At 39.0% G+C, this 12,787-nt stretch overlaps 1 protein-coding gene and 1 long non-coding RNA gene across 20 annotated transcripts in view; one reads left to right on the top strand and one right to left on the bottom strand.

The window, feature by feature from the left end:
• The window catches only part of cadps (calcium dependent secretion activator), a 445,008-nt gene that overhangs the window by 357,656 nt on the left and 74,565 nt on the right, over positions 1–12,787 (top strand). For 10 of the 18 annotated variants that reach the window (XM_062969676.1, XM_062969672.1, XM_062969675.1 and 7 more), the window contains 2 exons: positions 512–659; positions 11,047–11,121. In XM_062969676.1, the coding sequence (XP_062825746.1) occupies positions 512–659; positions 11,047–11,121 (223 nt within the window). Of the gene's footprint in view, positions 1–511; positions 660–9,547; positions 9,563–11,046; positions 11,122–12,787 lie in introns of all 18 variants that reach the window. The other 8 variants (XM_062969670.1, XM_062969674.1, XM_062969662.1 and 5 more) reach the window with 1 other exon arrangement.
• Positions 1–12,787, bottom strand: part of LOC103279515 (uncharacterized) — a 97,533-nt gene that overhangs the window by 75,338 nt on the left and 9,408 nt on the right. The gene's annotated exons all lie outside the window — the stretch shown is intronic.

Genomic DNA, 12,787 nt, shown 5'->3' with positions numbered 1-12,787 from the left:
CATCTTGTTGTGTTTCAAATAATAATAATAACAATGACAACTCTGGCACAAGCCAGTAAAGGTGGTCCCAGTGGTGATTGGTACACTGGGCGCAGTGGTGATTGGTACACTGGGCGCAGTGCCTAAAGACCTTGGCCAGCACTTTAAAACAATCGGCCCTGACAAAATTACCATCTGTCAGCTGCAAAAGGCCACCCTTCTCAGATCTGCACACATTATTCACCGATACATCACATAGTCCTAGACATTTGGGAAGTGTCCAACATGTGATCCAATACAACAGCCAGCATAGTGATCTTGTTTGCTGTGTACTAATCTTGTTGTATATCAAATAATAATAATAATCTTCTCAGAAATTCCCTGTAAACTTTGCAAATGTGTAAATGTGAAAACTGATATGTACAATAGTTCCTGGCAATGTATTACTGTTGTTGAGAATGTTAAGTGCAACTCAATATCCTTCCCTACATTCAGCACAACAAAAATGTTTCTTGTTTCTCCTATTTAACAGAACCAGGATTGCATTTGAAGCAAAGCTGCAAAAAACAAGCCGGTCAACAGATTTCAGAGTCCCTCAATCAATATGCACCATGTTTAATGTTATGGTTGATGCCAAAGCTCAGTCGACAAAACTTTGCAGTATGGAAATGGGCCAAGAGGTAAAACCTACACATTTTTTAAATAAAAAATTCAAAGAATGGGAATCTGCATCTGAGAAACATACTGATAGTTGTGAATTTAGTCTTCCATGTGTAGACTATGCAGATGAAAATGCAGGGTCACTCTTTCAAACAAATCTCCATAATGAATATGGACATTCAGAAACCCAGTCACTTAAAAGTGGCTGTTGGCATGGACTGTGATATGTACAAGGTACCTCTAAAGCCTATTTATGCATGAAAATGTTTCTATATTGAGTCATTAACCCCACCTTGGATCCATATTTATATTTGCCTCAAGTCTCTATCTTTTAATGGAAAAGTTATCAGGTAAATTTTGACCATTAGATTAAGGATACTCCTTGAGTAATACAATACTTAAGGGTATAAAGCAAAATACATAGTTCAAACTGTTACTTTATTAATGGCACAAAGTCCCAATCAATTCAACATCTTCAGGATTTATGTTTTATGTTTCCAGGTCCTTAATGACTCAAAAGGTCAAAATGGTCCAGTTTTATCATCTGCTGGTCTAATTTATTTATATGTTGTTGCAACCTGAAAATGTCCATATGTAATATTGTGAAGTAGAAAGACATGCTAAATTGGGCTAGATGACGTACATAATCATAATCCATTTTTGGTTTGAAGGCTTAACATAATATTCAATGTTTTTCATCTCAATTTATGACCAATACAGGCATAAGATTTGGACTCTCCTATCTCATTACATAGTACTGCAATATCTTATATTCAGAATCTACTTTTTATGGGTTATTGATATTAGTATTGCTAAAATATTTATCTCATTTAGATACTTTTTAAAAGTAATCTACAACCCATTGAATTGAAGGGAAGGTAGACTTTGATTCCAATGAACATTGGTTCTTTTAGATGTCTCTATTGTATATTTATCCTCAGGTGCAACTTTATTGTAAATATTAAACATTTTTGCCAATTTCAAGGCATTTACTTAAATAAAGTCCAATTATTCTTGAGCTGAAAGTAGCTTTCATGCCTATAATCACATAACTTGCTTTTACGTTAGCTCAATTTGGGAAAACTTTGCCAAGTTTTCATTTTTTCAAAAGTTACTTTATTCCCAGCTAAGCTGCTACAGACTAATGATTTTGCAGCAAAAGTTCTTTCCACTCGAATTCTTGATTCACATTCCAATTGATTCAGCATCATGTTCTGTAGAAGTACTCTATGCATTTTTGTTTAGACCCAAGTGGGCTGCACCTTCAAATGTCCATACTCAATGTAGGTGAGTCAGGGACTGAAGGAATGGAGGGCTGCGATAGAGGCAGGTTTGCCACTTATATCCTTTTATCTCCTGCGTGTATTCAGACTAAGACCTAAATAGGGCTACAGAGCACAGGAAATGAGAGAGATAACAGTGTCCCTTTCCAAACAAACAAACAAAGAAAATTCAAAAACAAGATTGATATTATGAATTAACTTGTCCCTAAGACCTGGCATGATCATGATCAAAGACTGGCAAATGCCAGAGGCAAATGCCAAGACAAGGATAGTAATTCAGTGAAGTGGAGCATAGCAAGACAAAAGCTCCTGAACAGATTGGAACATATTCCAGTTATGTGTTATATGAGTTAAATGCCTCCTTTTAACACGAAGTTGTTCAAACTGATAGACCAAAACATACTCAAGAAAAAATGGGACATGTTTGGTTGCCCATGGTTTCTGAAATGTTCTATCCTGAGGTTACCGAATGAAGAAATAGCTGTTTTGGACAAACCCAAATAGTGAATAATGTATTCTGAATCCTGTCCAATTTAGCCTACCAGCACCTTTCATGATAATTTCCAATAGTAAATAACATGATTAATTGTAATAGGTTCTAGGCCTTAGCCAGATCCCATAACTGGGAGTAGGCTTAACTAACCATAAATGTGCTGCGAAATAGGTTTTTTAGCTTGCCATTTGTCAGTTGTATCAGTTTCCATTCATATCAGGTATAACATAGACAAAAGGCATTTGCCAGCAGAAATTGTTCCTGCCTAATTCCCATTTCCTTTGATTTGTCACTCACATTATTCTGGCAAATCCATGCCTCATCATGATAGTTAACAAGCAGCAATCAGTTGCACAAAGAATCAGCCATACTATATCTCAAGCAATTTATGTTTTTCTCTTTTAAAAAACATTTGATATGATAGTACAAAGATCACATAGTATTTGTGTAAATTATCAGTTGGGATGATGTGATAGGTGAACTAATACATAAATCCAATGTCAATCGTCAGTGCATAAGTTGTTATTTAGGGTTGCAGCATTTCATACATCCCTCCTTTTTCCCATCTTTTCTGTTTTCTCGTTTGTTTGTTTAAATTAATTCCTACCTTATTCTAGTTGTTCATGGCACCTTGTCTCTGTTTCTGTTTGTCCTTTTCCTCTTGAATATGAACAACTGCTAATATCTAGCGTGACCGTTTGATAAGGATTGTAGTATATCAAGGGATTTTCATGACAATTACATTACAGTCTCCTACAAAACATCTCCTTTCTCCAATTATGGAGAATAGCCAACCCAAACACGTTCCAGAATGTTCACAAGTATTCATTGTTGTTACCTTTCTACCATACGCTGGCCACATCCCTAGAAAGTTGTGATATTTACCAAGCCATTTGAGCTCTTGGAGACATTCCCAAAGCTATAGCAGACCTGTGAGACCAAAGAGCTTTCCTTCTCCTTTCCAGTTGAATCCCTCAATGTATCCCATTTCTTCACCCTGTGTCCTACACACTTGATAACCACCTCACTTCATTCATCATGAAACTTATTCCATGTACAGGAGTAGTTAGTCTGTCACAATTAGCACTCAGATGCAAGAAACTGAATCAGCAGATGGACTGAAAGGCACCTTCTGAAACCCTTCTCTTCCCCAACAAAAAGGCCAGAAACAACATTGGGTCAGAAAGAGTGGCACATGAACATGATTTTCTCATGGTATCCAAAATTCCTTCCTGGGGGGGGGGGGGGGGGGGGGAAGAGAGAGAGAGATCTTTGTAACATCTATCCATTGACTACTATTGGAACCCACAAACTTAGGCATTATTCCCCCAGTTCTTTTGGATGTTTTTACATGCAATAATTTGAAACATTTTAGAAGAGCATTCTGCTGAACACATACACCCATATTCTTCCTGTCTCATCTTTATAATCAGAGACGGCTGTTCAGACATTTGGCAGATATTATTTACCACCTTGAATATATTTCCCTTGGAATTTTTAATGCGTAGAAAGGCATGACATTACATATCAAACATTATTAGGTGGCCTTATATGTTTTTATTTCTTCTCCAAGGTCATACAGTCACTAATAGAAACACAGCAAACACAGCAAACCCACAATCTGTTAGCACCTTTATGGTGAAATACACCGCCCACGTAGGCATCTAAGTCAGATGGAACCTGATTTATAAAGATGGACTTTATCATCTAAAAGGGAAAATATGGTGGAATTCCATATGGTGGAATTCCCAATCCATACTTATCTCTGCTCAGGCAATTTAATTGTTGCCGATTACACTGATGAACAATGGAAATATGAGTGGGAGAAATATTAATAAATGACATCATAGGTGATGAGATAACTCAAAATGGACAGACCACTGGTTAAATGAGCAATTAGACTAAAAGAGAACTCGTGTTTGTTACTTACTTGCTGAGTAATGTATTACTATGGGACCAATATTCTGTGTTAGTTTCCCAGCTCATGGTGCTTCCCATTTAGATGCTGTCATTTGGAGGCTGAACTTAGTGGAAGACACACTGGCATTCATCAACCATCTGCTCTGGCCTTAGGGCCCTCCAAACTTCTAAACTGCTTGCTTCATGTTTTTCCTGGAAATTTTATCTGAAATTGTCTTCTTTCTGTGAAGATAATCTTACATCTTGCTACTATATTACATCATGCTAGAGAACATATGATGACATCAGACCATTTTCTAGATGGATTTAAAATACTCTCTCCCAAAAAGTAAAGTTATCTGCCCATAATCCAGTCGTGGGGCACATGCTTTACAGAAAAGATTCCAGATTCAGACTGTTGTGTCCTGTTAAACATCTTGGAGTATTAGCAAGTAGGGAGAATTCTTATTGCTTAAGATCCTGGATCTTCACCCAGTCCAAACAAGAAGTATAGAGCTGGGTGGGTCCCTTGCATTTTAATTTAATTTTTTGTTTCCTATTTAATACTTGCTGGGGGAATCCAACCAGGAGTGCAGTGGGATTAAATTTTTCTTCCTTTCCAATTGGGATCACCCTCTAGATGTTATTTAAGAAACAACCATGCAAGAACACATCCTTTCCATGTTCTCCACTCTGGATTAAGTGACACAGATACTCTGTGATGGCAAGAATAATCTAATACATATAATCTAGGAAAGATAAGGGCTGGTGAACACCTGCATTTCTTATAACTCTCTATTTTGGTGGTGCACACAAACTGAACAGTTGGTACATTCATGATAAATACGAACAAAAACAAGCCACTATTCATCCCACATCAGAAAGGCTACTTCTTGGCATGGTAATAAAACAAGCAAGAAAGACTAAGGGTTGCAAGCAGGGATCTGCCTTAAGGCACATCAGAAGGGTCAGTGGGCCCAAAACACACCTGTAAGGTGTCCAGGCATTTCAATGTCCATCCCAAAAAAGTTTTTTCACATAGCATCGATGCCATACATCAACCCACATCATCCAGAATGATATAATTAGAGAGGAACCAAGATGTGTTACATTGCAATTCCCAATGAAAAAAGGTTTGATAAAACAGCACTGTGACCAAAAGCCACAGTATTGTCGTAACAACCTTGTTCAGACTTCTTACGGGGCAAATGCATGGGTACAACATGGGCAGACTATGCACATTGGTTCTGTCGCCTATATTCTAGGTGAAGACTTTGTTGTGCTGAGTGGCAACTCTTGGACAAAGATTCTACTCACGTTTCTTCAATTCTACTCGAATGAGATTTGCATACATTTGTAAGCTGAACTATTCATGTGATAAGGCAGGAAACTGGATTAAGCTGGAGAATTCCAGTCACATTTAAGTAGGTGCAAGCAGAACTCCCATTTACACCTAGGACCTCATCAGAAATGCCAGGGGAAGTGTCCCACTTCGCCTGGCATCACGGAAAAAAAAGAGGGGCAGCAGAGCAAATCTGTCACCCCACAAGCAGTTCCCTCTCATCATCAGACTTGGAAAGCGTTGCCATTCTGCAGAGGACCTGTGCTGGCCCCCAAAACACAACAAGCCCCCCATGTTGTGAGGGAAGCCTCCAACGACGCTTCCACCTGGGTTGGGGGCGGGACCTCCGCTGGAAGTCACAGGATGTCCCCAACACGGCATAAAAATGTCCTAGGATGCTACATTTACCCTGTCTGATGAGGCCCTATAGTCTCTTAGGACAGCAAGGTCTGGGCAGAGGGGGTGGCATCACCATCCATGGGATGTAGGGGCCTTACGATATGTGATATAGTCTCACAGTCTATTCATGCATTTGACCTGAATTCCTTAGAAGTGGGTAAATTCACTTCTCTGAGCATTTTATACCACTGATTATAAAGAACTGTTTGGGGAGAGAGAGGTCTAACTCATTGGCCCACAAAATCTAATTGGTTAAAGTATAAGTAGATCTGGATTAAGGACTTTACTTCAGAGAATCTGAACAAATTAGCCTCATAAGGCAGGGAATTGGTACAGAAATATACAGAGTGTTTCTTCAGTCAACAACTGTAATCATTACTCCCTATAGACAAAGGGATCTTTCTGACTTTAAAGATGCACTCCTCCCAGCAGTCCTACTGGCACACGCTTAGTTCGTGTCCATAGGGCTTGCCATGGTGAAGTGGTTTGAAGATGAGATGGCAAGCCTGCAATCTTCCTGGCTGCATTCTAGTGCTGCTGCTGCTGTTCTTATTTGCGTTGTAAACAAGATTTCAACTGAAAAGATACTTATCAATACATTTCACACTGTATTATTTTGCACACACCTAGCCATCCTTTCAGTTAAATCTCATAATTTATCTAATGAAAATCAACACTAGCAAGAGAGATTTCACCCTCCTTCACCTCCAACAAAAGACCGTGATTGAAGCAATATGATAATATGGCAAATTAAGCATGTCTTTTGGACTTATGTGCCATGGGGATGGGTGGGGTGGGGAGAACAAGTCAGTCAAGAGAATCTTTTATTTTAAATTCCATGCATTGCCACCACTTCTCATGAGCTGCATTTTCAAAAGCACAGATGCACTTCAGGATATGTCCAACTTGTACGTTCACTATCTTTGGTGTACATCTGCTCGGCCTAATGTGCTTGTAAAAAATCCCATTTCCATCCATGCATCAGAGCTGGAGCGTGCAAGACTTGGGCATATACAACATTGTGCACAAAATAAAGCTTTGTCTTTTGGTGCTTTTCAAAATGGGGTTCAACCAACGTAGTTTCTGTTGGTGTGCATGGTGTGCATTTGCAAGGCTTGTTTGCCCTGTGCTGACTGGGTAGCACGTGTATGTATGTGGAAGGGTTACATCCTCCAGGACACATCCATTGCTTTGGGCATCCAGGGAGCTGTCCTGTTCAGCATGTTCGTCATGATACAGCATGCTATTCCTTAGCAGCACTGCCTGCATTCCACCATCCAGAGTAAATATCTGCAAAAGTGGCTGTGGCTGCTGAAGAAAGAGGGTGGGCTCTGCACGTGAAATAAAATCTTAATCAAGTGGGGAGGAGGAAGCCAGGGAGAATAGATGGGGACATTCAGTCCCATCACAGATCATTGTAATTTGGGGAAGACAGTGCCCCCAACAGCAAACTGGGGGAGCTCTCCACTGGGTTCTGTTTCCTTATCTCAGTTATTTCCCTTCCCCCTTTCCCCAGATTCCCTATCCTCTAGTGCAAACACAGATCGCTCTGCACTGTGCACTGTGCTTGGGTCAACAGTGGGTATCTTGGCCATGGTAGTGAAAAAGAGCTAGGTCTAGTCTTTTCACATAAGAAGGGAAGACAGGAAGGAAACACAACACAGGATTTTGAAATGCTGCTGCTTTTCTTAAACATCTCTTGCTGGGATTTCATGTGTTCCCCCCACCCCCTTGCTGAAAATTGGAAGCATACCTTCTTTCTTGTCCTCTTCTTCTGTGCCATAGCCAGTGTGAGAAAACACATACATACATTGACACACGAACACTGATGTATTCTTTCCAAGGCCTGCATACACATGCAAGTTAACACATACATACATATAAAGAATGCCAAAGTCACATTGATAATTAATCTGAATATACATATGTAGCAGAATATGGCGATGATTGAGTCCTAGGGTGGTAGAATTAATTCTGGTCATGCATTCACAATCTTTGGTTTTCTAGATGTTTCTGACTTCAGCTCACAGAAACTATAGCTAATATGATCAATGACCAGGAATCCTGGGAGTAGAAGTCTAAAATGTGCAAAGTCCCATTGAACAATCTGTTTGTTAACAGCTGATAATGAAAAAGCAAAATACAAGGAGCTGTATTATACCAATCCATTTGTTTAACCTCCTAGACCACACTAGAAGTAGCTACCCAGGACATCAGGCAAAAAGTCTTTCACATCACCTTCTTCCAAATTCTCTTCCAACTAAAGATGCCAGTGATTGAGTGTTTGGCCTTCTGAAGCATGTGCTCTACCACAGAATTTCAGATGCTTCCAAAAGGTCCACATGCAGCCCACTTGTTTTCAAAGTGCTGAGGATATTTTTAAGCATATGCTGCATTCAAAAATCATATATTCAGCCTACAGCCTTAAGTGGTATAGACCTTCCTACTACCTTGGGATTCTGCCATCTGATTCTGCTGTATGTGTAAAGTCAGCCTAATAGATTTTTACCTTTGTGGAGAAGCTGTCAAATTTCCCCTTCCACCTACACACACCTGTTTATCTAGTTCCAGTAGAATCTAAATCCAGTATACTTAGTTTCAACTGAAGTAGACCCATTGAATCAACAGAACTTTCTTAACTATTGACTTGCCAGACTCCCATTGATTCAGTGGCTCTCTTTTTGTTGGGACTACCAACTCACTTTAGGTCTGAAGATGCAACCCATATAAGAAGAATCAACATCCTACCTTATGCCAAGCCTTCTTTTCCACTCACCCACATCCCAGATAGTTTTTAAATCAGAAGATTGGTTCTCAGTTAAATAAATCACGTTAACTAAATGAAAACATAACTGAAATTAGGGTAAACTTATTGTTTTATATGATGGTGGTTACTCTAAAATAATGACTACAAATGTTAGATAGAATAGTGGCCAAAATTAATTCCCTTGTGGCAAACAAAGGTGGTGGCCCAAACCCCTATGTTAATTCTTGGAGCATTATCACTTCCCAAGTGTTAGCAGCCTCATGAGTCAGTGGGCGGGAAAGTTTGACAGCATCTTAGCCATCCCCAAACTAGAGAGTCTAACAAACCTCCCTATTGAAACTCAGAAAACAGCTGCCATGCCACTAAACTGTACATATATTCTTCTCTTTTTTCCAATTGCAACAACAATGATATTTCTCTGTCTCACTAGAGATGTTTTGTGTATGTGTTCCGTTCTGTGCTACAATCACTTTTCAAACCCCTTTTTGAATTCTCGTGTGATTCTAACCAGTAGCAACTTCAGGTATTTCAATGAAAAGGGATTCTATCCATAATTTCATTCCCTGTTGCTTATTGTTTCTGTGCATGCTGCTGCTTTTTCATGGCCCCATTTAGAAGGTCCCGTTTTTTTGGAGATTTTGTTTTTATTTATGGTTTACCTTCATATGTTCTTTTTCCTGTCTTCTGCACCTTCCTCTTTATTTCTGTCCCCAATCATCTGAAAGTTTGCTAAAGAGTGGGTAAGTGTGTCCTACATTTTGTTTTCTTTTCTTCCAAGTTCCTGTTGTAGTATGTGACTGTTCTATTGAAAGAAAGAAAGAAAGAAAGAAAGAAAGAAAGAAAGAAAGAAAGAAAGAAAGAAAGAAATGCTGAGCAGCTCAAACTAGCAAGGAACTGTAATCAGTGTGGAGGGACCACACTTCTAATTGCCCCTCACATTCCCCAAAGCATGGTTTAATATTTATAGCAGATTTCTCTAGTTTACTGCTTTTTGGTGGGTTTTTTTTCTTTTTGGTTGGTTGTTAACATTTTAAAATAACATTAGTGCAAACAAGTGGAAATAAATACAGTGACTAAGATCAGCGCTTTTAATGTTTTATTTAATGTGGGAGAGAGGGTAATGTGGAAAATAATCATCATATATTAAATATTGCTCCTGTTCTTTGGCAAAACAAAAATACTGCAATGTCTGCTCAGTAATGAGAAACCTGTTTTTTAAAAAGAAGAAGACAAAGAAGAAAAAGAAGCATAGTTTGTTTTTTAAAAATGGCAGAAAACTGTCATGTCTTTCCCGAAATGATGCCCCTTGATGATTCTCTGAGAGCTCAGAAGCTCAGCAAGGTTTGATCTGGTCAGTAATCGAGTAGGTAAAGCTTTGGAAAGCTTTGGGGAAAACTCTGGTGTTTTGTAGAAAGTGACACTCAATGTTCAATCGGTATCAATCAATCAATGCATGGTATAAATAGAGGGGCCCCAGTACTTCACTTACCATCTTCTGCATGATTCAAAACACCCATATTTTGATCATTTTTACACTTGGTGATTAAAGACCCCATTTCACTCAAGTGTTTAAGAAGCTCATGCATTGGAAAATGTACATCCCTTGAGCTAATTTCTTTGTCCAAAACGGAGTCTAAAGATTAAATTCTGCTTCAAAGTGATTAGCCTTTTGCAGCCCATGACTCCATTTACTACAGCCTGTTTGCTTAAAATCTACTCCATTGTCAGTTATCTCTGACTCATCGCAGCTTTGCCACGAGCCAAGAGACAGCTGTTGTATTACTTTATGATGTAAACTGTGTTTCAGTGGTGGGTTGATGTTGTTTTTTTAATGTGGATTCCTTAATTTCATTGTGAAACAGAACTAAAGAATAGATCTTATGTGGTCTCTCTCACCACTGCCTTCCTAATACCATGGTTTACATATGGCAAAAAGCAGTTGTACTTGTTGCTCGACTGCATGCATTTGATTCCCATTAAATGTCAACTCAGCTGCATGAATCGAACTAAAGCTGAGGTTTGACCATCATTCAGAATACCTTACCAAAGTGTCTGTAGTAAAACAGAACAAAAGAAAACCTTGTGTAAATGTTGCTCCATTTCTGCCAACTACACAAGAACACATGTTAATCAATATGTAAATATCGACATCTAAAGTAGAGAAATGTGCTTTACCATTGATTTATATTAATGATGTTTCCCCTTTCATTTTCCCCCTCCTTAGCACCAGTATCATTCCAAAATAGATGAATTAATTGAAGAAACAGTTAAAGAAATGATAACGCTCCTAGTAGCAAAGGTAACTTTTGATTCCAGGTGAAATGTTTTGCTATTAACATCACTCCTTTTATTAAAAAGAGCATTTCAATCCAAATGTAACACATTAAGAAGTTCAGGTGATTTGTTGTTTCTCACAGAAGAGATCATTTAATTCTGACAGACAGAATGCCTCGTGATTGCAGTCTGTCGATTTGGGTAAGATGAGAATGTTTAACCTACAAGGAGTGGGTCAGAAAACAGACTGTAGTGCTTCTCTTTTTTAGAACTAGGAAGCCCTAGGAAGGCTATGTCAGAAGTTACCTAAACAAATTCACTTCCTCTGAGCCCCCATCTCTAGTCTCAAGCTCCTTTATTGATGGTTTTAGATTAAATAATTGCAATTGTTATTCCACCAAAGCCACACTTCCTCTCCACTTTCCACCTTAACATCACTTAGCTTTCTCTGTATGCCCATAAGAAAGCACTGCATAAATAGATAAGTTTTAAACTGATAAAATAAAGGGATCATAAGCTGCTAAATAGATTTAACCAAAAACGGGCATCAGCAACTGCATTGTCTGTAGCTTTAAGCAGTTCTTCCTCTGTGCATGAGGCAGGGCATTGTGGGCAAGCATACAGATGCTGAGTTGTTTGTTCTGGTCCACAATCACACAAGGTGGAGGATTCATCTAGGTAGTGTCATTTTCCCAGGTTGTCTTTTGATCTGCCAACTCCGCTTCTGGGTCTGTTTAGGGACTTCTGAGTTGCCCATTCTTGGTTTTTCCCTTGAAAAAGACCCTCGTGAGGGACCATTCAGTTGGAATTGCCTGATTTTGCTGCCCACAAGGAATCATTACATGAGTTGGCTACATCTCCTGTAACCCAAAGACATTGACAGCTAGAGAATTTATAGAGTTGTAGGTCAAAAAGGAACTTACTGAAGCACTGTTCAGAAAACTTACGCCATGAAGTGAGGTTCCATTCCAGGTCCTATTTTTGACCAAGTTGATTTTGGCATCTACAATCAGCCCTCCACATTGACTGGAATTAGGGGCACAATTTTTCACAAACACGAAAAATCACAAAGAAAAATGTCATTTTTAACATTTTTAATTTACCTGAGAGAACATCTCTCTCGGAATCTCTAGGTCCCCCATCATGGCTCTGCTTGAAGGTGACCATAGAATTACACTGGAGGACTTAGAGAATCCTAAAGAAAACATTCTAATGACATTTGTGAATAATCAAACCCACAACAGTTAAACCTGTAAATGAGGTTGGGTGACTTTTTGTAGGCCTTTCCTGTTTTACCTAGTACTCATTCTGGTTAAGGGAAAGATTCAAATGGTGAAATAAGACTTTTCCTAAGTGTTGGTATGTGCTTCAGTTTAGACTTCCTATATAGGCAATACAGTTGGAGTGGCCTGTTTGTTATGGACTTATAAGTCTGGGTCCCTCCCAACTTCAGAAAACAAATGAGGACCCCTTTCTTTCATTGGACCTTAAATAGGATTAAATGAGCAGATAATTTCTCACTGCCCATTACTTTCTTCTGTTTCTTCATCCTAGCCAGGAAGAAATTCACGCAGCATGATCCCATCTGCTAAGTAGCAGCAATTCATGATTCATAAAGATTTCCAAATGGATTTCTTCTATATTTACTAAAATCACTACAGGAGAGGGGTGCTTGGAAGCCAGCCAGCCTT

Source organism: Anolis carolinensis, chromosome 2, assembly GCF_035594765.1.
Source record: "Anolis carolinensis isolate JA03-04 chromosome 2, rAnoCar3.1.pri, whole genome shotgun sequence".
NCBI classification, from domain to species: Eukaryota; Metazoa; Chordata; class Lepidosauria; order Squamata; family Dactyloidae; genus Anolis; species Anolis carolinensis.
This window is presented reverse-complemented; position numbering and strand designations above follow the sequence as displayed.